Raw genomic sequence first — 25,272 nt, 5'->3', positions numbered from 1 at the left:
CTTCTGTACATAAATTCATTCATCATTCTTCCCAGATGGGAGCTGACCCCCTTGACTTAACAGAGCACAGAGAGCAGTACTCCCTGCTTGAACAGCCAGCAATCAATAATGAAAATGTGGATGTGTTTGTCTGCCTGTTTAATAATTGAAGACAACAGTATGCTTTAGTTAAAAAGCTTCTTCATTAAAAGGAATGCAACTTATTTATCTCATTCTCTCCTCTCTTTCTTTGCTGATGGTATTGCCTACCTATTCTCCTCCATTATGTGCTTCAGAGTTGAAATCCAAAGGATATTGTCATTTCCTTTTCTGTGACATTTTCTGTTGGGTTGTAAATTTATAATGATTCAATTACAGAGGTCTTCCCTAATGACTGACCTACACTGAGTTTATTTTTCATAAATATGCTATAAATAACTGGATGTCCATTTAATAAAATAATATCAGTAAGATCGTTATAAATCAAAACACTCCATACCTTGGGCATGCACAGCTTGGAAGTTACCACAGTATCTTGGGCCAAGTTTGTTAATAACTTCCAGAGTGTCCACTGAGATGGCTTCTTCAAAGAGGTATGTAGGGCCAAGACGCCATATTAATGATGACTTTTGTTTCCAAACTCGAGGGGTAGAGATATATCCATAAACATCCACAAATGAAGATGGATCCATTGAAAGGAAAGGCCCTGGCAAGGCCTGGATGTACAACATCTGTTAAAATTAAAAGGGAGAAAGGGAGAGATTTAACCTCAGAATTAATCGAATAAACACCTATGGAGATAAAATGATATACCTTCTTCTCTCAAAGTAAAAGCTTATTATATCTACAAGCATTAAAAATCTCACTCTCAAAGCCGAGAAACAGTGCAGGAAAACAGCTTACAAAATGCTGGTGGGAGCAAAAAACTGACACTGTGCTTTTGGAGACAAATTTGATAAGGAATATTAAGAGACACTAAAATGTTTATCTTTTTTGTTCCAGTCATTCCACCAAGAACCCAAATGTCCAGTATTGGCACATTCATTAAGTTTTATGTACTAAAATAATTATAGACATATCCAATTGGAAAGGAAGAAATAAAATTATCTCTATTTGCAGATGACATGTCCATGTGGAAAATTCCAAAGAATCTACAAAAAAAATGCCTAGAACTAGTAAGTGAGTTCAGCAAGGTCACAGGATAGATGATAAACACACAAAAGTCAATCACATTCTACAGGCCAACAATGAACATGAAGAGACTAAAATTAAAAACACTATCATTTACAACTGCGCAAAAGAAAATGAAATATTTAAGAAAACATGTATGGATTCTATATACTAAAAATTCAAAAAGGATGATGCAAGAAATCAAAGAAGACCTATGTAAATGGAGAGACATACCATGTTTCTGGATAGCAAAACTCAACACAGGGAAGATATCATTTCTCCCCAAAATGATCTATAGATATAATTCAGTTCCCATCACAATGTCAGAAGGTTTTTTTGTAGACACAGACAAGTTAATTCTAAAATTTGTATCTGAAGACACAAGCCCTAGAATAGCTTAAACAAATAGCTTAATTCTTCTTTTTCAAAAATTAACAATGTTTTTGATCATCTTTTTTGAAAGAGAAAAAGTAAGTGGGAGACACCACTCTAACCAATATTATTACACAGGCTAGCTTATTACATAGCTATAATAATTAAGATAGTGTGGTATAGGTAGAGTTCTAGTCACATAGATCAGTAGAACAGAATATAGAATCTGGAAATACACCCAGACAAATGTGCCCAACTGATTTTTGATGAAGTTTCAAAAGTAATTTAATGGAAGAAGGATAGCCTCTTCAACCAACGTTGCTGGAATAACTGGGCATCCATAGGCAAAGAAGTGAACTTCAACCTAAACTTTGCAGTCATAAGAGGAAAATTTGATGAATCCTTCATCAAAATAAAAACTTTTGTTCTGCAAACTCCTATGGGAAAGAAGATGGAAGACAAGCTACAGACTAGGAGAGATTCTTTGCAAATCATACATCGAAGGATTAGTATCTAGAATATATCAAAAACCTCTAAAACCCCAGAGGAAAAGAACAATCCAATTAGAAAATGGACACAGAACATGGGCAGACATCACTTAAGAGGTTACATAAATGGCAAATAAGTGCTTGCGAATATTTTTAATCTCATTAGCCATGAAAGGAGTGAAAATTAAAAACACAACATCACTATGCACCTATCAGAGCGGCTAATATGAAAACCAGTGACCACTGCAAACACAGAGAAACCAGATTGTTAATCCATTGCTAGTGGGAAATGTAAAATGGTACAGTCACTCTGGGAAAATCATTTGGCCATTTCTTATAAAAAGTAAACACACAATTACCTATGACCCAGCAACTGAACTCTTAGGCATTTATCCCAGAGAAATATGGACTTAAGTTCACACAAGAACCTGTATACAAATCTTCATAGCAAAACAAACATACAAACAAACAAAGATAAAAAACAAAAAAAGGAAAAAATGTTCATAGCATCATTATTTGTAATATCCCCAAACTGGAAACGGCCCGGATGTCCTTCAATCAGTGAATGGTTATATATCCAGGTCATGAAAAACTACTCAGCAATAAAAAGGAATTAATTATTGGTGCACAGCAACAATCTGGATGAATTTCCAGAGAATTATGTGGATTGAAAAATCCAACCTTGAAAGATCATACACTGTACAGTTTCATAAAAATAATATCCTTGAAATGACAACATTTTAGATTATTGTTTTCCAAGGTCAGGGAGAGGGATAGGGGAGAGAGGTGTGGGTGAATGGGAGTGGCTATAATTTTTATAAATGGGCAACACAAGGGAGCATTGTGGTGATGTAAACATTCTGAATCTTGGCAAGAGTCATGGATGCAAAAACCTACACATGTGATAAAACGGTGTGGAACACATATGCATATATACAAGTATAAATAAAACTGGGAAATTTGAATAAAGTAGCAGATTGTATCAATAGCAAAATTGGGTTATGAAATTGTTCTAGAGTTTTGTAAATGCCACCATTAAGGGAAAACTAGGTAAAAGGTACACAGGATTTCTTGCTATTATGTCTTACAACAACATTTTAGTCTACAATTATCTCAATAAAAATTTCAATAAAAGAAAAGAAAAATAGTTAACAGAGTATCACAAATTTTAAAATGATAATTTCTCATTTTTTAATTTTTTTTCGTCTTTTAGTATTTATTTTTGAGAGAGAAAGAGACAGAACGCGAGTTCGAAGGGGCAGAGAGAGAGGGAGACAAAGATCTAAAGCAGCCTCCAGGCTTTGAGCTGTCAGCACAGAGCCCGACTGACACGGGGCTCAAACTCACAAACAGTGAGATCATGACCTGAGTCAAAGTTAGCTGCTTAACCGGCCAAGCCCCCAGGAACCCCTAAAATGATAATTTCAAAGCTTATGTTGGTAGACTTAACTAATAGTTAAAACTAGCTAAGTAATATACAAAATTTTCCACACAATAAAGTTGCAACTACTTTTTTAAAGGGAAAAAACTGAAAGAAATGACAAACTATGGTAAGATAGAAGGAATGCAGGCAATATTTCATCTTTGCTCTATTTTTTAGTTATTTCAAAATGTGTTTATATTATTTTTTTATAATGACTATAAAGTCACCACATCTATGCATATGTATGTAAATGCATATTTTTCAAAGGAAAGGTCACACAATTTCAGAAATATTCTTTTACTCCCTATCAATTAAATGAGATTTTCAAACAAAAACAAACCAGGTTTTCAGCCACCAGCCTTGCCTAAAGTGAAGTCCACTGTGCTGTCCTCTCTTCCCTCTTTTCAGATAGGAACTTCTGTCTCTCCCACCTGAAGCTCTGCCCTCCTCCTGCAATCCAGCTTGCATTTTTGCCAAATTCATAGCGCATTTACTCACAGCACCATTCGGATTGATTTATAAACATAGGATGTCTTAAATTGCTCCCACGTCATTTTGCTCATTCAGGCTATTGAAATACTCCCCACATTTCCAAATTTAACTTAGCTGAACTTAGAAATTAATAGAAAATCTCTAACATTAGAGAACAATCCTTAAGCTGGGTCATCCCCAAACTAAGCTCTCCCATCTTATTCTTACCCAGCATATGTCTGCATCAAAACACAGGCCTTCATGTTTATCCCAGTTAAATTTCATTTGCTGATCCTGAACCAACTTGTTGAGATCATCTTGGAAAGTCAACTCTGTCTGACTCAACCCTTGGTCATTCTCCACGTATTTTTGGCATATCCCCATGACATCACACTACTGCCAACCTCCCTCCTGACTGGCTTCAGTTTAGGTGGTCCCTTGAGGCCAGATGTTCATCCATGTACCAGGTCACTCAACTACACTATCAATCCAGTCCGTGTTCCTCCTTGTGGCCTTAAATGCAATGCAATTCATCAAGTATTTATTGCAGGCTTACCATGTGCCTGCCCCTATGCTAGGTGCGAGCAAACACCAATAGGACTTGCCTTTAGCCTCAAAGTACATGAACTATTTCACAGAATACCAACCTATTCTGTAAAACAAGGCAGAATACCAACATGTTTTGCAAAAAAAAAAAAAAAAAAAAAAAAAAAAAGGTTGGGGCGGGGGAAGCCTCCTCTATAATCATGTCTAAACAGATAATAACAAAGACACTGTGCAACCACAAAAGTAACCACCCTTCCCATCCTGGCTAACATGAGTTAGCTTTCTCTCCAAGAACAACTCTAACCTGCTCCATTATTCCTACTTCCTGGATACAAGTTCTGAACATGCACGGACATCAAACTCCCTCTTTCTGACGGTACCCGGTTGAGAACAGACCAACCTCCACTTCTTTGAACCCTCCCCAAAATCACCTTAAATAAGCGCAAATCATATATGCTCCTTCCAAGTCCCTGTTACCCCAGGGAGTAGAGTGTCTTGCTACATCAAGCTTAATAAATCTAACTTCTGTTTTGTACTATATGCACACTCCCGAAGGTACTGATTGGTGGTCATGGACAATTCCTGGCATCTAAAACAGTTCCTAACATAGAATACGTGCTCAAAAAGATTTAATAAGGGAAAGAATGAAGGAAAGAAGGAAAGGAAGGAGGGAGGGAGGCAGGGAGGGAGGAATGGAGTGAGGAAGGAAGGAAGGGGAGGAAGGAAGGAAGGAAAGAAAGGCCGGTATTGTCAATGATTGGAGAAAAGAGTTAGCTTCTTGTTTTGAAAAACCTATTTTCGTTATGTTCCTGCTGAATCTTTCTGGTTACCACTGCCTTTATTTGATAAGACAATTGTACCTAACGACAGCATCGAATTCATCTTTAGGTGTTGTATTGAATTTAGGTTGTTCTACCTTAATGATTCTCAACATGGGGTGATTTGGGGGCATTTGGAAATGTCTGGAGACAGTTTTGGTGGCCACAACTGGGGAGAGAGGGATGCGATGGCATCTAGGGAGACCACTGATGCTGGTAAGTATCATACTATACATAGAATGGGTCCCTACAACAAAGAATTATCGAGCCTCAAGTGCCAAACTTTCGAAATGAGAAACCTATTCATCTAAGGTCATCCATTCTGGCTAAATGTTAGAATCATCTGAGAGGCTCTGAAAACATCACCAAATTACCCCGCACCCAGAGATTCTGTTATGATTCATCCTAGGAGCAACCTGCACAACAGAACTTTAAAAATACTTTCCAGGTGACTCAAGAATGCAGCCTAGGTTGAGATGCTCTCTCTGGAACCTGGGTGCCACTCTGGCTGCATTTGCCTTTTGTTGTCTTCTGGGCGCTTCTCTCTCTGACTTCTTTGGGGATCTCCGACAGTGGGTCCTGGAGCACACCTGCCATGTCCCTCCTCTCCCAGCTTCCTCTGCCTTATGCCTCAGGACTTCAGGTGACTCTAATTTTTTTTTTTCAACGTTTATTTATTTTTGGGACAGAGAGAGACAGAGCATGAACGGGGGAGGGGCAGAGAGAGAGGGAGACACAGAATCGGAAACAGGCTCCAGGCTCTGAGCCATCAGCCCAGAGCCCGACGCGGGGCTCGAACTCCCGGACCGCGAGATCTTGACCTGGCTGAAGTCGGACGCTTAACCAACTGCGCCACCCAGGCGCCCCCTTCAGGTGACTCTAAATGGCAGTGACGAGATACTTCCTCCAGCTATGTGTTCACATTCCATTGCCTTCTTTGTGCAGGGAATCATCTCTTCCTCATCATCCTTGCTGTAAATCTGGCAAGAGGTATTGGTGTCTTTCAAGCTCTAGCGCCTGACTCCCAAGTATGGTGGAAGGACAGTTGTGTTAGATTCACCACCAAGCTTCTTGGAAAAGTAGAACCTGAGACCCCCAAGCAGACTTTCCTAGGGAATCCGTAACTTAAACTGTGAAAAGCCTCATTCACTCTGGGAATTTATATTCTCTTATGACTATTCTGATGTCCACGTTTCACCTTCTGATCTGGTTGTGTAGCTTTCATTCCATTTTCTGAAGGATTTTTGTTTTATTGTTTCTTTGGGTTTTCCTTATGCATGAGCTCAGCCAAGTGTACTGGACGCCAAAGGTGAGTTTCATTAGATACTGACCCCGCCCTCCCCTCACCAAATGAAAAGGAACAACTGACCTGAGGCCGCTCCAGAGTGGTGCAGCCAGGAAAGCATTGTGGGGCAAGTGGAGCTCGGGGCAACTAGCTCACCTTGGCTGAGCCAACGATCTGTCCATCCAGATAGGTGGAAACGGTACAATTCCTTTTCATTTCCTTGGTGACAACCACAGCCAGGTGGTGCCACTGACCACAAGCCAGCAGCTGGCCACACCTGACCCGAAGCTGGCGTCCAGCAGAAGGCTCAGGATCATCCTCAGGTTCCATGATGTCTGCAAGAGACCACAAACACCACACCCGGCATGCGGCGCCATGCTGCAGCAACCCAGGAGAACAGGGCCTCGTGCGGAGGCCTCGACCCCCTCATAAAATAATGACGACAGCAGCCACCATTGCTTAAGGTCTTGCCTTGTGCCAGACATGGGTTTAAGAACTGTTAGAAATGTCACTTCGGGTTTTTTTTGGGTTATTGTTTTGTTTTGGTTTTCACAACAACCCTTGGAGGTAGGTGCTATCACGACTCTCATTCACCAGCCTGAGGCACAGACAGGTTAGGTAAGTTGCCCAGGGTCATGGAGCAAGTAGTATTCAAGTCCAGGAGTCAGATTTTGCGGTCTACCCCACACTTGACCGCCACTGTAGCCATGCACACTTGCCCTACAGTCCTAAGAAGGAGGGGGGAGTAAGCAGTTGTGCTCTGTGCCCATGATGCCAAGGCACCCCTGGGGTGTCTCCCTATGAAACAGTGACGCTCTTGGGGAACACAAGAAGAACAGGCCATTTCTGGCCATCACAGAGGGATGAGCTTAGACAGCCAGGCTGAGCTCTAAATGGCAGAGCCTGGACCAGCCACCAGCCACCAAAGGAGGGTTGGGCTCCTGGGCTCTTGTGCCAAAAGCTGCGGAATTAGCCCCATTCTCCCCAAGTGTAGGTGAAAACAGCTCCCAACACCTTACCCAGGGACTGAAATTCTTTCTCTTCTGTAGACACAACTAAGGAGAGGTCGTCCGGGCACAGGCTGACAGAGAAGCAGATGAAGGGTTGCTCAGTCCTGGCCAGGTGACGCACCAAGGTTAGGAAGCGCAGAGGGTGGCCCTCAGTGACTGTGCTGTGCCTGCTGATCAGGAACCAGCAGGAGAAGGTCAGGCCACCAAGTGGAGGGAACGATCTGGCAGCACCTGGAGTCAGAACAAGCATGCCCTTAGAACTTCTCTGCCTTGGAATCTTGTCTAGACTCACCGTGGCTCTGAATTGGCCCAGATGTGGCCCTACTGTGTCCAGCTCTGTGCCTCACCTGACTCATGCCCACTTTATGTAGACCCCATGCCACAGAAGCTTGTCCTCTTTTTCATACTCGCATATTCCCACCAGGACTTGAGTGTAGATCCCCAAAGCCTCTCTCCAATTCTGTCCCACCTATTATTCCATGCCACCTTGCCAAGGGAAGGGGTGCATAACCCTGAGATCGGTCATCATTGGCCCACTGGTCAGCTGATCTAAAGCTGGGCAGTGTGCTGTGAGAGGCAGGGGACACCAGCCTTACTCAGCTGAACCTTGTATGGGGAAGCCTCCACTGTAGGCAAACCCACGCCCTCCTGCCCGGTAACAGGGTTACAGTGCAGAGCAGGCCCACTGTCCTCCGTGAATAAGCAGAATCAGACTTGGTGCCCCATGTTGGGCTGTGAATGCAATGGCTCCTCAGTGCCCACCGTTCCAGAGAAACCCAGGTTCTTCTAACTGAGGGTGCTTAGCTCGGGCGGCACCGGGTTCTTGCCCTGTCCTTCCCAGGCAGTTTTTAGCCGAGCACAGCAGTGCACAAAGCCTGCTAGGGCCCAGGTCGATCAGATGGCCATCCACATAGAACTTATATTCTTCTCTAGAAAGAGTCCTAAGGCGGGGTAAGGTGTTTGTTTCGACTTTTGTCAATCGCTGACAAAATGAATCCAACGCAGACTCAGACATCAAATCACCGAATGAGCCCATCTGTGTTCACTGAGTCCCCACTCTATGCAGAGGCATGGGACGGGCCCTTGGGACACATAATAAACAGGATCCTCCTGCCCTGAAACAGGCATGACAAACCGGAAGGATGACTCCTCTACAGATATACAGAAACAACAAAGACTCACACTTTCTTGAAATGCCGAGCGGAATCTGAAATCAAGGCTCCCTAAGCACTTATTCTGGGGTAGGGTGAGGACGGCTCAGCAAGCTAAACCCCCTGAGAAACACCTACCTGTCCCGATCCCTCCGGAGACCAGATACTCTGTGCTGGTTCCCATAACTGTAGACACAGTTGGAATAAACAAACAGCTGGAAACAGAAAAGTATCTCAGATCATTGAACCACAAACCAATTTCTGGCCATGACGTCTCCCCTCTGTCCCTCTGCAGGGACGTCACTCTCTCTTACACCATGAGGACAGAAAGCAGCTGATGCTGTTACAAGGGCCCTGGGAAATTAATAAAGTGCATTCCAAGCATAAGGAAACGTGTTGTACCCATAGCCTTCCACGGACATGTCAAATTCCACAAATGATGGAGCCAGGGCCGCCTTCTGAGGCTGCAGGTTGCGCGGGGAGGTCATGGAGATGAGGCTGAGTGAAGTCTGAAGGGCAGTGGTTGAGCCCTGGGACGTCCTCGAGGATCTGAGGGCCTGTGTGACTGCTGAGCAAGGGTCGGCCCCCGGGGCACCTCCTCCGGGACCCTCAGCAGTCCCTGCTTCTGCAGCCTGGGACCCTAAGGCAACATGCAAGAGAAGAGACATGTTCCTGTTCAAGCATATCTGCTCTTCTGACAACAGCCTTGATGCTTCTGCCACAGCCCTGAAGGAGGGCTCCACAGTGTCACAACACTTCCTGACCCCTGTGAAGCAGCTCTCTACTGACTTAGTAACCCTGAACTGCAGCAACACTACGTCCCTCCTCGAAACTTCTTTTCCCTTCATTCCATCATTCCCCACAAACCCCCAGCTTTCCAGTGCACCATTTTCTGTTGCCATCATTGGCTTGCCCCACTGGCCATCGCTCACTGACACTTTGTCCTGGCTCCCCGAACTCCCCGCTCACAGCAGCCTGTCTCTTTGAAAGCTCTGCTCCCCTCCCCTGATTGCCAGGACCAGCTGAATCTCCATCCATGTTCTTCAATTATGTGATCCACACTCAACCTGCCCATAGCTTTCTATTCTTTAAGCCGGTCCCTGGAGTCAGCAGCCTCCCAGGTACCAGGACTGATACTAGGGGACCCACCCAATGCTTTGGCCTCTTGACCGCCCAACTGTCCCCTGAGCTGCGAGCTGTGCAAAAAACCATCACTGGCACCTCCATCCAGGTGCAGCTCTGGGTATTCTAGCATGCACTGTATCATGAAGGAAACCCTATCGCTCTTTCCATGATCTGGGACCAAAGGGGCCAAGGGCACGCTCAGCATCACCTGTCTTATATGAGGATGGGGGTCATCCTTTTCCTTCCAGATCTGGCCTTTCTCCAGGGACCACCAATCCTGCTTTTCCTCATTTGCTCCACTGAGCAGCAGGCAATACCATTTTTTAAATCTGTCTGCTTCCCACCTGTTGTGAAGGCTCCCTTCTAAGGAATGCATATTCTTTTTAATTCCCATTAACCTGTTCCTGTTCTTTCCTCCGTCCTCACCTGAGCCTCCAGAGTCCCCTCCGTGGACACAAGATGAATGGAGGATTTTCGTTGCAGCCGACGGAGGTGGGGGAACTCCAAGACCTAGAAACTGTCTAAGCATCAGAACATGCAAGAGAAACAAAATGAAGACCTTTTATGAACAGAAGTGTTCTCCAGCTTCATCCGAGCACTTTCCCAAATCTCAATGCTCCCTGATGCCCTCCTCCACTTTCCTTCTCTCTGTTTGGAAAGCGTTTCCTTAAGCCATGCAGAAACAGAGGGAGACTGGCCTGGCACCCAGACCACAGAGCTGGTGCCTTTAGGTGTCTTTGACTGAACCAGTGACCAGCTAGCGGCCTCAAACCAGATTTGGAAGAGAGAAGAAGGAATTTGTCCTACTCAGTTTTGTGTCTGCTCCGTTTGTCTGCTCTGCGCCTCTCCCTCCTGCTCAGCTTTCCAGGCACCAGGTAGCTCCATGGAGGGGCCGCCAGCAGGAAGGCTCCCATAGGATACAAAGGAGCACCGCTTCTGTCCCTCTCTCTGTCGGGAGCCTCGGCCACTGCTCGTCACACCAGCCTGGCTCCTACAGCCTCACCCCTTGAGCAGTGAAGCCCTCACAGCCCCCGCCCCTCTCAGTTCCCGTAGCTTTGGCATTATCCACTGAGCATCCCCCACCATGCGATTCTGTGTTGTCTGCAGGACCCTCTGAAGGGTCCCCTCTCTCCGAAGACCACAGCTCCATGGGAGGGGCTGTGTCTGCTTTGTGGGCCTCCGCACTGCCCGCATGCACCTGGGGTTCCTCCTGGACTCGCGCTGTCCAATGCTGGGAAGGGCCACACCCTGCACAGAGGGGGTGCAGGAGGGGGCATGGGGACACCTGTCCCGTGTACTCCTACTGTCCACTGGGCCTGAGCACAGCTGCCAGCAGCTCAGCAGTGTTTAATGAGCAGGACACGGTACCTTAACACGTCTGGTTCGATGGCTTGGGAGGCAAGTTTTTCAAAAATCCTGATGAGGCCTGAGTGCAAGGGGCTGGTGCTGGTGGTCAGGGCCCTGCGGCAGGAGGCCACGAGGGTCCTAAGCATCCCCGCCTCACACATGACCTGACGGTTCTTCTCCGATTTCACCAGGGACTGGATATGACTGACCACGGAGCACTGGATCTCCTGGGAAAGCTAAGAGAGCAAAAGCAGTGAGCCCTGGAGGTCAGGACATTTTGTGGGCAACTTTGATAGGCCCCCAACCAGGCCCCAAATTGGTTGTGGGGCCAGACGCCTGCACCCACACAGCCTGTTCTAACTGTACTCTATATCGGGGGTTCTCAGATGTGCCCACTTCTCGTGCAATGGGAACCCCAGAGGCTGGTCTGTGGGAGGATGGGGGCCACTGAGGTCAGCTGCCAAAGACATAGAGGCTTAAAACAGAGACTGCGAGCCGGCCAGCAAGAGGCTGCATCTGCCCCAGAGACGCGGTGTCTGTCCCGCACGATGTTTAAGCAGTTTCTGAATTAATTGCTAACATTTAAACATCCGGAAATTTCACATAAAAGTCCAGACACATGGCTCCTTTCGAAACGTAGGAAGACCGGGGTCAGACAGGTTTGCAGTCCTGGGCGGTGGCTGAGCCTCTGGAGGGTCCCACGCCCCCACAGCCTTCGCTCACAAAGCAGCCCTGTGTTTGAGGTCGTACCCCCGGCACAGAAGGTGCAGTGCCCCACGGAGGCAGGCCCACAGGCAGTGCCCACGCAGACTGGCTGTGGCCGGACCAGGCCACGCTCAGCGCCCACGCCAGCTCAAGTCGCCACTCCTGTGCGAACTGCTCGCCAACGCCGGCCCTCAGCCCCTAATTGTCACTACCCCCCGCCCCCATGTGCCTTCCCACTGTCCTTCGTCCATCTCTCAGACACAGATAGTGGTGCTCTTATCTTACCCTTACTACTTTTCCAGTCCCTTCAGTATCTTTATGTCCCTGAGGCCCGCAGAAGAGAGCGCATAGGGTCAGCTCAGTGAATATTTGAGCCAAATACATGGTTTCTGCAATCTTCCTTTCTTCTCTTCGTCAAAAAATAAACGCCTGAAATTCCCAGCCCTCTGTAGTGATGCAGACAGTCTGGGGTGGGGGTGGAGAGGGAGAAATTCCTCTACAAAAACTCTCAGGGCTGCCCACACTCTCTTTTACTGTTGTATACAATATTGTCTGAAGTGAGAGGGATACCAGTTAGAACGTAATGGAATTTTCCTGCAGTGGATGCTATGGGAGCCTCCCCCAGACCTCCTTTTCCAGATGAGTGTACCCATCATAGCTATGCCTTCTCTAGAGGGCTGCCCTTCCCCAACTGGGAGCTGCCCTGTCCAGGGGCAATGTGCCCCCCCCCCATATATGTTCACTCATGCATATATACTCAAAAGTGTATGCACACATGGACACACAGGAGCATCCATGCATGTGTGTGTGCATGCATGCACATGTATATACATGCCCACAGAGCCATATATATTTTTGTGTACATGCATATGTGCACACGCTCACACACGCACGCATGCAAACATACACACATCCACATACCACGTGCACATGCGTGCACACACACACACGCCAGACTACAGCCGTGAGGTCATGGCTTCTGCCTCGGTGGTGCAGTTCATGCCTGAAAGCCCCACCCTGTGGGCTCAGGCTGATGCTGGACTTCAGCTAATCTTCACTCAGCTTCTTCCCCTGTATCATCCTGCTTCCTTTACTCCCCTTTCCTTGAATCCCTCCCTTGATGGATCTGATGTACCTGTGCCCCTGCCTTGGGCTCCACTTCTGAGGAACCCTACCTGAGGCCCTAGCATGCTTTATATATTGCACACTCTTGGCCGAGTTTTTGGTCTCAAGAAAAGGGATCTCTGACAACACATATCATGTCTAGGTTAGTCCACCAGTGTAAAGGCAGGAGTAACCACAAAGGCACTAATTTGAATAATCTCTTTTTTTTTCAATGTTTTTTTATTATTTTTTTATTTTTTTTTCTATATGAAATTTATTGTCAAATTGGTTTCCATATAACACCCAGTGTTCATCCCAAAAGGTGCCCTCCTCAATACCCATCACCCACCCTCCCCTCCCTCCCACCCCCATCAACCCTCAGTTTGTTCTCAGTTTTTAAGAGTCTCTTATGCTTTGGCTCTCTCCCACTCTAACCTCTTTTTTTTTTTTTCCTTCCCCTCCCCCATGGGTTTCTGTTAAGTTTCTCAGGATCCACATAAGAGTGAAACCATATGGTATCTGTCTTTCTCTGTATGGCTTATTTCACTTAGCATCACACTCTCCAGTTCCATCCACGTTGCTACAAAGGGCCATATTTCGTTTTTTCTCATTGCCATGTAGTACTCCATTGTGTATATAAACCACAATTTCTTTATCCATTCATCAGTTGATGGACATTTAGGCTCTTTCCATAATTTGGCTATTGTTGAGAGTGCTGCTATAAACATTGGGGTACAAGTGCCCCTATACATCAGTACTCCTGTATCCCTTGGGTAAATTCCTAGCAGTGCTATTCCTGGGTCATAGGGTAGGCCTATTTTTAATTTTCTGAGGAACGTCCACACTGTTTTCCAGAGTGGCTGCACCAATTTGCATTCCCACCAACAGTGCAAGAGGGTTCCCGTTTCTCCACATCCTCTCCAGCATCTATAGTCTCCTGATTTGTTCATTTTGGCCACTCTGACTGGCGTGAGGTGATATCTGAGTGTGGTTTTGATTTGTATTTCCCTGATAAGGAGCGACGTTGAGCATCTTTTCATGTGCCTGTGGGCCATCCGGATGTCTTCTTTAGAGAAGTGTCTATTCATGTTTTCTGCCCATTTCTTCACTGGGTTATTTGTTTTTCGGGTGTGGAGTTTGGTGAGCTCTTTATAGATTTTGGATACTAGCCCTTTGTCCGATATGTCATTTGCAAATACCTTTTCCCATTCCGTTGGTTGCCTTTTAGTTTTGTTGGTTGTTTCCTTTGCTGTGCAGAAGCTTTTTATCTTCATAAGGTCCCAGTAATTCATTTTTGCTTTTAATTCTCTTGCCTTTGGGGATGTGTCGAGTAAGAGATTGCTACGGCTGAGGTCAGAGAGGTCTTTTCCTGCTTTCTCCTCTAGGGTTTTGATGGTTTCCTGTGTCACATTCAGGTCCTTTATCCATTTTGAGTTTATTTTTGTGAATGGTGTGAGAAAGTGGTCTAGTTTCAACCTTCTGCATGTTGCTGTCCAGTTCTCCCAGCACCATTTGTTAAAGACTGTCTTTTTTCCATTGGATGTTCTTTCCTGCTTTGTCGAAGATGAGTTGGCCATACGTTTGTGGGTCTAGTTCTGGGGTTTCTATTCTATTCCATTGGTCTATGTGTCTGTTTTTGTGCCAATACCATGCTGTCTTGATGATGACAGCTTTGTAGGAGAGGTTAAAGTCTGGGATTGTGATGCCTCCTGCTTTGGTCTTCTTCTTCAAAATTACTTTGGCTATTCGGGGCCTGTTGTGGTTCCATATGAATTTTAGGATTGCTTGTTCTAGTTTCGAGAAGAATGCTGGTGCAATTTTGATTGGGATTGCATTGAATGTGTAGATAGCTTTGGGTAGTATTGACATTTTGACAATATTTATTCTTCCAATCCATGAGCAGGGAATGTCTTTCCATTTCTTTAAATCTTCTTCAATTACCTTCATAAGCTTTCTATAGTTTTCAGCATACAGATCTTTTTCATCTTTGGTTAGATTTACTCCTAGGTATTTTATGCTTCTTGGTGCAATTGTGAATGGGATCAGTTTCTTTATTTGTCTTTGAATAATCTCTTTCTTTTTTTTTTTAATTTTTTTTTATACATTTATTTATTTTTGAGAGACAGAGAGAGATAGAGCACAAGTGGGGGAGGGGCAGAGAGAGAAGGAGACACAGAATCCGAAGCAGGCTCCAGGCTCTGAGCTGTCAGCACTGAGCCCGATGCGGGGCTCGAACCCACAAACTGCGAGATCATGACCTGAGCTGAAGTCGGACGCTCAACCGACTGAGCCACCCAGGCGCCCCTGAATAATCTCTTTCTAACGATGACTGGCTTCTCCTCCCATCAAGTCACAGACCATCTGATATGTACACCCACTCCCCCCACCATGAAAGTTTTCTTGGAGTCCTTCGCCGCTTGCCCTGCTTCCCCCTCTGCCTCAAACAAGTATTAATGGCTTCTTCAACATCAGGCTCTGGCTAAATTTCAAGATTAACAAAACACTGTCCCCGCTCTCAAGGGAATCACAGGCTACAGGCAAGACGGGTGAGGGGGACACTCTGAGTACAGTAAGAAAAGGAGCTGTAGCAGAGGACTTACAGTGGCTGGGTGGGAGCGGTTCCCTGCAGCCCCTCGTGCATTTCGCAGAGCTCTTGGATCTAGAAGGGAATCTGAGCCCGGCATCTACTGTGGGGGGCCACATTTTGCTCTGAGATGAGTATATTTCCTGGGTGTCCAGGATGTGCCAGGCTCTAGTCTAAGCATTTTGACATGTATAGATTATATAATCCCCATGAACAACCCTATGATGGAGGTACTATTACTCTCCCCATTTTACAGATGAGGAAACTGAGCCCAGAGAAGTTCATTGTCCAGGCCGCATGGTAAGGCAGGGCCTGGCTTTGATCCCAGACCCCATGCTCAGGATCACCTCACTTCCCATCTCCTCCTCACGTGTGCAGCGATTTGGGAACACCCTGCCCACAGGGATCAAGACTATGTTTGTATCACTAAGGGACTGAAATTAATAAGATAGCACTCTTCCACAAGCTTCAGACACCGCTTAGTAGCATATATGTTTCAAGGATTAAACTGTATTTGGGACACATATTTACACTGTTAATCATCAGTTCTTAGATTTAAAAAAAAAAAAATGAAGGGGTCACACAGCTCACCCTCTACCTTCCTCTCTTCCTTCCAGGAGCACATCACTAGAGCTCCTGCCACAGACTGATGGCATTTAGTGAAATTTCTGTCTTTACCCTATCTTCAGTAATACTTCCAACTTAAAATTTTAGGCCATTTTCATTTTAGTTTAAAATTTAAACTACATTAGAATGTTTTCTCAGGGGGATTGCTCCCAGGCAAGATTTTGTCATTCTGAAATGAAGTGTCATCCTGTTGCCAACATCACTGATGCCAAAGGAAGATCTCATCATTGGGGGAAGATGGTGTCTGTAATGGACTGGATGCCTGTGTCCCCAGAATCCATATGCTGAGCCCTAATTTCCAATGTGATGTATTTGGAGGTGGGGCCTTTGGGAAGTGATTAGGTCATGAGGGTGGAGCCCTCACGAATGGGATTAATGCTTTTATAAAAGGGACCTGGGAGAGCCTTCTTTTCCCTTGTGCCGTATAAGGACACAGTAAGAACAGGGCCATCCATGAGGAAGTGGGCCCCCACCAGACACTGAATCTGCCAGCGTCATGCTTTTGGACTTCCAGCTCCAGAACTATGAGAGAAATAAATTCTTGTTGTTTATAAGCCACCCAGTCTATGGTATTTTCTTATAGCAGCCTGAATGGACTGAGACAACCCCTTCCCTGTCACTGCAGTATTGACACAGCCGGCGTAAACCAGTAGAGGCAATGTGTAGCCCAAAAGGGACCAGAGACAGAAGGGAGAAATGCCAAAACTCATTTGCGCTAAATAATTCCATCACTTTCACTTTGAGGAGCTCCTCCTTGTGGAAATCTGCCCAACCTCCTTAACTCCCTTCCCCAGACCTTTCCTCTGCAATTTTCAGTGTCTCTCCCTGCATCCCCCAGGGTGTGCACCTCGGCCTTTCCTCTTCTCCATTCCTCTCGGAACCAAAAGGGAGCCTCCACCCCCCTTGCCTTGAAGTTTCCTTCTCCCAGAATCTGGATTATTTGGTATCTGTAGTCTTTTAATTTGGGGTGAAAGTTGGGGAGACAGTCCGTATGAAGCAAGATGTAAAAATACCTCGCAGTGTATTATTAATAATAATTCTTATTAATAAGAATTAAAAATAAATGTCTACAATCTCCAGTTTTATTACCAGCATTTCACTTATTGTTTCAGGGACTTTTGGCTTTCTTTTGTTGTTGTTGTTTGCTTTTTTTCTTCTTTATCCACCAGAGAAAAGCTACTTAAAATCTAAATACGCAAAAAAGGAAAAACAGAAAGAAAGAAAGAGAGAGAGAGAAGGAAGGAAGGAAGGAAGGAAGAAAGAAAGAAGGAAATAAAGGAGGAAAGACAGGAGGAAAGAAAGAAAGAAAGAAAGAAAGAAAGAAAGAAAGAAAGGAGGAAAGAAAGAAAGAAAGAAAGAAAGAAAGAAAGAAAGAAAGAAAGAAAGACACAGAAGTTTTCGAAAGGGAGAAATGCTGATCTTGTCTAATGATGCCACAAGTTTACTCCAAAATTGCTCAATACCCCATAATGGAGGAGGGAAAATTGATCGTCCTCATTATCACTGCAGCTCTGTCAATAACAATATTGCCTTGTTTTGAATAAAATGTGCTGGTTTTTTCAATGTTGGTTCCAGTAAAAATGGGGTTTTAGTGAAAATATGAGCAGTAGCAGGAAGCCAGTCTGGTTTCTCCCCCTCCAAATGGATTGATTTTCCTAACGCATATTATTTCCAATGGAGGCTAGGGGGTGGTGGTTCAATTAGGACTCCATGGTGGCTGCGCAGGGTCACCAGGCTGGCCGGCAGGCTGGACCCCCAAGGTAAATTATCACAGAGCAATTTGTGGGACAGCCTTTAGGAGTGTTTTACTTTATCCACTTAACAGTCAAGCCTTCAAGTCTACCCTTGTCTAGCTGTGGATGTTCACTCTTCTTCATCTCTCTGTCTCTCCCTCACTTTCTCTCCTGGTCCAGATTAATAAGGTCCCAGAGCCCAAGGAGGGCTGGGTCCTGGTGGGGTGGGTTCCTCCAAGGCTTTGGGCACATCAGTCCATGGTGTATCCTGACGTAGATGTAAAAGCCATCAGATGACCACACGTGCTTCCCCCGGACACTTGAAAGAACAAGGAGTTCTACTGAACTACTCAAATTGGGATTGGTTGCTTATTCCAATTTGGTTGAAATGTTCTTTGATGATTTTGGAAAAGACATGATCTAATTTAAGTGACCTCAGCTCTTCAGAGATATCACAGGTAAGTAGGGCCCACAGATGGGTTTCATTTGACAAGCTGTTATCTTTGCTTACTTAGAATTAGTTCTTTCTATATATGGGTATAAACTTTCCCTTTCGCCACAGCCTGATAGATTCATTTGTGGCGTCCACGTGGCCTTATAGGTGTGGGAGTTTGTGGTCCTGGCTTATGTGTAAGAAGTCCAAGTAGCACCAAAATCAGTAGAAACCATGTCTGAAGGCACTTTCATTGATTCACTTGAACAGATATGCAACTAAGACCTAAATGCATACGGGTGCCTGCTCCAAACCTTCTGCTTCTTTCATAAATTACATGCATGTGATGGCTAATGCCACCTGGTAACAGAAGCCCAGGATCTTCTATTTATAAGGGATTTGTCTCCCTCCAACTTTAGTGCATCCTCCCCTTTGGTACACCCCGTCTCCAGGCCTAGTATAGTCTCTCCCTTTGCCAAATGTGCACACCAGTTTCGACTGACGCCCGAAGCTGGGAATGCCCTTTGTACCCCCATCCTTTTGCCGAGTTCCTAGTTATCATTCAAGAGACAATTCACACATTCTCACATGTAAGAAATCTTTTCAGATTTTCCCAAACAGCACTGTCCATACCTCAATCCTATTACTACACTCTGGGGTGCCTGGGTGCCTCAGTCAGTTAAGCGTACAACTTCAGCTCAGGTCATGATCTCGCAGTCTGTGGGTTCGAGTCCCCACATGGGGCTCTGTGCTGGCAGCTCGGAGCCTGGAGCCTACTTCAGATTCTGTGTCTCCCCCCTCTCTCTGCCCCTTGCCCACTCACGCTTGTCCCTCTCTCTCTCTCAAAAATAAATTTAAATTTTTAAAATAAATAAATAATAAATAAACAAATGCTACACTCTGATGGCTCTTTCAGTAGACAGATGATAGATGATAGATAGATCACTTTCTACCACTCCCAGTCTCCACCACACTGTGAACTACTGCCTGAGATAATGACCCTTCACCCTTGTTGCCCTAGCACCTGTCTCCGCATCAACTGCAATAGCTTCCCAGTTAGTGCAAGCACAAGGGCTCAAGGTGTTCTAGAAAACAGGAGGCGCACCTAACCCAGAGGGCTAAGAGTGGTCAGAAAAGATGATGTGCCAGCTAAGCGTTGAAAGACAACAAAGACAGAGCCGGGCTAGCAGGGAAAATGGTCTTTCTGGGAGAGGCAACAGCATGTGCAAAAATCAAGGGGTGAAAGTGGACATGGCCTTTCAGGGAAAGGCTGGCAATCACAGCCAGTCATCAGCTGGGCTGACTCATCCCCAGCACCCAATGCCCTCCCCCACGATGAGTCTGTGGTCAGCCGTGAGAACATCGCCAGGGAAACCAGCCTGCAAACATCCATCCAGGAGGCTGCCTGCACAGCCTGGAACCTGAACCATCCGTGGAGAGTTGCCAACCCCTTGGACACACATGCCCTCACTGCATGAGAGCTAGATCAAGTGAGCAGTGGAGCCCAATGCAGGGCTGCAGGAGGCCCAACACCACCCTCAGCCAGAACCCTTCCTGCTGACGGCCAGGCCTTCCCTGCAGGCTTCCTTCCCCCAAGAAGAGGAGGCATAAACTTACCCTGAGTGTCTCTGGTGCTTTAGCCAAAGTCAAGTGTTGACATGACTTTGTTAAGAGATATTGTTAAAGCAGATTTTTTGTTGTTGCTAACAGATTACCATCCACGATCGTCTGGAGGAGATTCCCGGAACAAGGCTGTAGAGTACACAGTCTTTTGTAGAGATGAGGGATTTATTCACAAGCAAACTGTGGCCCAAGGCCTGGCGTGTTGTTTCTGACCTTCCAGACAGACATTCGCTTCCATCACCTTCTAGGCACAGGGCAACAAAATCTACCCACAGCTAGGTTCTCATGCTGATTTGACACTGACTAATGAGTGAACTTGGGCTAGCTCCTTATTTTCCTTAGGCCTCAGTTCCTTAGCTTTAAAATGAGAATAACGAAAATATGTGCCACCCTAGTATGTTGTTGTGGGAGTCAATAGAAACACTTTCTGTGAAAGTGCTTTTTCTTATAGGATGCAGGTGTTTTCAGGATACTAACCCTTCTTGGTTGTGGTCTTCTCCTCTAATGGCAGTAGAGGACACTTCCAACCAAGTGTCTGGCTTTCAAGGCCACCATGAATTGTACCAGCTCACTCTAAGAGCAAGAGTATACACCTACTATGTTCGCAGGCTCCGTGGCTAGTGATGAGAGCTAACGTCACTGCCCACTCACTATTTGAAGGTTCACCCTTCTAAGTGCTTTCATGTACTGGCTCATTTAATTCTCAAACACCATGAGCTAGTTGCTATTATTACCCCATCTTACAGATGAGGGAACTGAGGCCAGAGAGATTATAGCTTGCTGAGATTACATGGGGGAGGCACAGGAATCCAAACCAGAAGTTCAGCTCCAGAGGCCACTTTATCACTGTAATCGCTGCCTCTCAGGCCCCCAGGTATTGAAGCTTGCAGAGCACTGGCTAGCTCTGGGTTTTTGAGGCAAAACCCATTGACACTGGCGACTCTATGGGTTGGGCAGTGGGTGCCTATCCCATCCTGTCTTAGGCCAACCTCTCAAAACTTATAGGAAAAACTAAGTGCTCATGGCTCTGCCCCACACGGGGATCATCTGAATTTAGTAAGTGGTACACAGTAATTTGACCATTTCTGCCATCTTGAGAAGCCAGGTGGGAGTCTCACATATATGTAACTCACCAACAGCCACATTTCTGAGCCACTTGGAATCCCCAGGGCAGATTAGCTCATTACCTCCACAGCTGCCCAGCCAGTCTGGGCAAGTTTGTCCTTTTATTAAGCACAAATAATTGGCCGCTTGACTAACTGATCTTTGTGTGTGCATTCCACTGTTCTACCAACAACTGACCGACAAGTATCTGCCCAGGTCTCATTTCCCCAATGTCTTTCTCTCTCAGCTACCCACCCGGAGATCTGTTCACTATTCCTTGCATGACTAAGGGGGTTTTTCGGATCCCTTGCCATCCTGGCTTCTCACCTCTGGACAAACAGAGGTGCAGCATGTTAAGGGGTCATGGGACTACCACCTCCCTCAAATTGGGCACTATAGTTCTATAAATATAGCAAGAAGTAGAATTCACCATAGCAGTACCCTCACTCACTTGGGACAATTACTGACCTTGCACCAAACCCCCTAGGACTCTCTCACATACTCTGTTCCTTCCCCACCCAGTGGATATGTGCATTAAGACATGAGCACAGGCCTGATCGTCTCTGCTGAATTTTGAGTCAATGGGATTCTGATCCACTACTCAGGCTGGTAGAAACCTTCACAGCCCGATTTCATCATCCAGTGGGTAACTCCTCCTCCCAGTTTTATGCTATCCACCATTTAAGCTTCACCCAGGTCATAGACCAAATGCAAAACAGGCAGAAGAGAGAACTCAGCCTTTTGATTCCTAAGTAGACTGTAACATGTAGTTCAACATCAATTCTTTGTTATTAATTTCACAATAGTAAAATGCCAGTTGGAAATATACCTAAAATGCATTATCTTCCATTTACTCTTTCCAAATTTCTTGTATGCCATGACTCAGAGTCCTAGGAATACAAACTGCCAAAGCTAGAAGGGAAGGGTGTGGGGGTACAATGGAGCCAGTGTCTGATGAGCAGATACTTTGTGCCAAGTACTATGCTAAGTACTTTACAACTACACTCTCCACTACTTTTCCCAATGGGGAAATATTATAAGGGGGCACTGAGACTTGAAGATACATCAGTTTCCTATGGTCACATAGCTAATGAGTGTCAGAACTGGCACTCCACCCAGGTCTTACTCCAAAGCCTATGATTTTAACAGTGTCATGCATTCATCATAAGGAAGGGAATTTAAATCTCTTAAGGGTCCTCAACTGATGGTGTATAAAAGTGTTTTATTTGGTGGGCACAGTTTGGCTTTCCTCCTGTTTTATTGCCCCTTAGTTAAGTGGAAGTGCCTTTAGGCAAGACAAGAACCCTTCCCTAGAGCCACAGGCCTCAACACTTCCTATTATGTATACCTACTCATTTCCTTTACCTCCCTGGTCCCAAGACATTGAGTTTGCAACCCCTGTGATCTAGGCCAGATCTGAGTAGCCGAAACTGAGATGCGGAGACAGGAAGTAGCCTACATGAGTCGTGGAACTAATGATGGTAGAAAGGACTAGAAGCGAGGTTACCTGACAATTGGGCCAGAGGTCTTCCCATCTAAATTAAACTTCTACTCCATCATTCTACATTCCTTGTGTCTTGCTTTTGATCCTCTTTGTCATTATGTGAGATTGTGTCTATTTGCTCTATTTAAGAGGTTCCCCTAAAAAGAAAAATGGATTTTGACCAGGATTGCGATTTTTCTCATTTAGAAACAATAGAAACCGGGGGCTTTGGGGGTTCAGTAGGAAAGAGCATAGGTTACCCAAAATTCAACATATTTGGAATTTCTGATGTGTCATAATTTAACAAAATGAGACTCCTACTTTACCCATTTCCTTGTTGGAGGAAATGGCTCTTTTAAAATAGCCTGCTCTTACACAACGCTACCCAGGGCTACTAACGCTGTCAATATTTTAGTTATTTGAAACCCATATGATTAGTTCAATGTGTTTGAAATGCAGGCTAATTCCAGAAAATGGCACGCTTTTCCAAATGAAGGTACAAAGAGTTGATAGACAAATGCAGCCCTGAGCCTGATCTTTTTTTCTGTCCCATCAGACTGCCCAGGACTTTTCCAGGGCGGTAGAATCTGGAACGCACCCAACAGTGACTTGCGGTACTGACTGACTGTAGACCACGGTCTCCCTAATACCCAGGTCTGATCATGTTGTTGCTTTCCAATAGCCTCCCGTGGTTACCAAGTCCACACAGGAAAGGCCACTCAGCACAGAGGCTGGGGGTCCAGGAGCCTGGCATCACAGACGTCTGCCACCTAGCAACCATGTTAAATCTGTCACTCAATTTCTACAAGTTTCAAGTCCTCATCGGCAAAGTGGGAACATTGATATCCACCTTGCAGGGGTCTTATAAAGATAAAATGCTTGTAGAGTTTCTGGCCACTAAAAGCAGTAGTTTCACCATTTAGCAAGTGTTTCCCATGCTGCGGTGTATGTTCTGCTCACTGTGCTGAGCGCTCACGCACTGCGTCATTTAATCGTCAACAATAATGCCACAAGGAAGATATTATTATCCCCCATGCTACAGCCAAGAAAGTTAAGGGTCACAGAGGTTAAGTCATTTCCCACAGCTGTGTGACTGTTCAGGGGCAGAGCTGAGATCTGAAACCCTGCTGTCTTCAAAGTTTGAAATCTACTCTCATACAGTAGGTGTTCACTTAAGAGTGTGGTGCAGGTGGTGATGATGATGGTGATGATGATGATGATGATGATGATGATGATGGATGGTAACCCAATACAATTCAATTCTCTTAGCATGGTATTCAGGGCCCTTCATGGTGTGGCTTTGGCTGATTTTGCAGCCCTACTCACTGCCTTTCTACCCACGTGGTCTACCCTAGCCCAGCTGAACGACTCAAAGTCCCCAAATACACATCTTCACGCATGCTTCTATCTGTGGATGAGCTTCTTCCCTTCCCTCCCTCCTCTACCTGAGCTGGCATGGGCATGTCTTTTTTTGTTTGTTTATTTATTTATTTATTTATTTATTTGAAAGAGAGAGAGAGAATTTGTGGAGGAGGGACAGAGAGAGAGAGAGAGAATGAGACAGATACTCTGAAGCTAGCAGCACAGAGCCTGACACGGGGCTCGAACTCACGAAGGGTGAGATCATGACCTGAGCGGAAGTGGGTTGCTTAACCAACTGAGCCACCCAGGCGCCATTTCTTTAAAGCCTGGCTCCAGATTCCAGCCATATCCCCAACTCTCTTGGCTTTCTCTCCCCTCTGTCCCAAGGCCCGGTGGGCAAACCTTTGTTATAGTCATGAGAGTGTGGTCTTGCTGTCTTCTACACTCCTCTTCCTAGCCACCCTTGACTCAGAGTGTGAGCTCCCGTGACATTCATCTCTGAATCCCCAGCAGCATCTAGAAGGTGTGAGTAATTATTCACAGTCGCATGTACATCCCATTGGCTGCTCCGTCACAATCTGAGTTCCACCTCTGTGAAACTGGATCTGGCTTCCCACCCTCTGAGTTACACTTACGAGCACAAGCAAATGCCCCCCACTAGTCATTGAAGAAGGCAGTCCTGATGAAAGCAGAGTGATGCTGGGGACCAGAGAGCCCTTGCAGGACCGGTGAGAGTTCTGGCCCACAGTCACATCCCTACAACGAGACCCTTAAGGCTGCTGAGCATCTAGAAAGGGAAAACGTCTTCTTGCCAATTTGTTGCTTCTTTCTGAGGCCAACTCAGCCCCCAGAGAACTGAGCTGGACTCCATGTCTGCCTTGTGCTTAGGACAGCAACAGTCACAGCTGAATTCCCCCAGTCCAATTTTAACACTGGTGATGACACAGGAGGCCAAAAAAAAAAAAACCCAACTGGATTATCTTTCCAAGAGCAGTTCATGGTGCTAACATTTTGGAGGGTCGGGGGAAAGACACCTCTTGGTTGTGAGCAAAACAATTTTTCCTACAGCCATGATTAGAAATAAATCAGGGGCGCCTGGGTGGCTCAGTTGGTTGAGCGTCCGACTTCGGCTCAGGTCATGATCTCGCAGTTTGTGGGTTTGAGTCCTGCGTTGGGCTCTGTGCTGACAGCTCAGAGCCTGGAGCCTGCTTTGGATTCTCTGTCTCCTCCTCCCTCTGCCCCTCCCATGCTCATGCTTTGTCTCTCTCTGTTTCTCAATAATAAATAAATGTTAAGAAAAAAATTAAAAAAAAAAGAAATAAATCAGAT

The 25,272-nt window shown here is 45.6% G+C and overlaps 1 protein-coding gene across 4 annotated transcripts in view; it reads right to left on the bottom strand.

Moving 5' to 3' along the window:
- Positions 1–25,272, bottom strand: part of WDFY4 (WDFY family member 4) — a 297,123-nt gene that overhangs the window by 187,769 nt on the left and 84,082 nt on the right. For all 4 annotated transcript variants that reach the window (XM_045437996.1, XM_045437994.1, XM_045437993.1 and 1 more), the window contains 7 exons: positions 11,207–11,421; positions 10,265–10,359; positions 9,116–9,353; positions 8,852–8,928; positions 7,572–7,793; positions 6,709–6,887; positions 479–710 (listed from right to left, as the gene is read on the bottom strand). In XM_045437996.1, the coding sequence (XP_045293952.1) occupies positions 479–710; positions 6,709–6,887; positions 7,572–7,793; positions 8,852–8,928; positions 9,116–9,353; positions 10,265–10,359; positions 11,207–11,421 (1,258 nt within the window). The remainder of the gene's footprint in view (positions 1–478; positions 711–6,708; positions 6,888–7,571; positions 7,794–8,851; positions 8,929–9,115; positions 9,354–10,264; positions 10,360–11,206; positions 11,422–25,272) is intronic.

This window comes from Leopardus geoffroyi, chromosome D2 (genome assembly GCF_018350155.1).
Source record: "Leopardus geoffroyi isolate Oge1 chromosome D2, O.geoffroyi_Oge1_pat1.0, whole genome shotgun sequence".
In the NCBI taxonomy this organism is placed as follows: domain Eukaryota; kingdom Metazoa; phylum Chordata; class Mammalia; order Carnivora; family Felidae; genus Leopardus; species Leopardus geoffroyi.
Note: the sequence above shows the minus strand (reverse complement) of the source record. Positions and strands in the feature narration are given on the sequence as shown.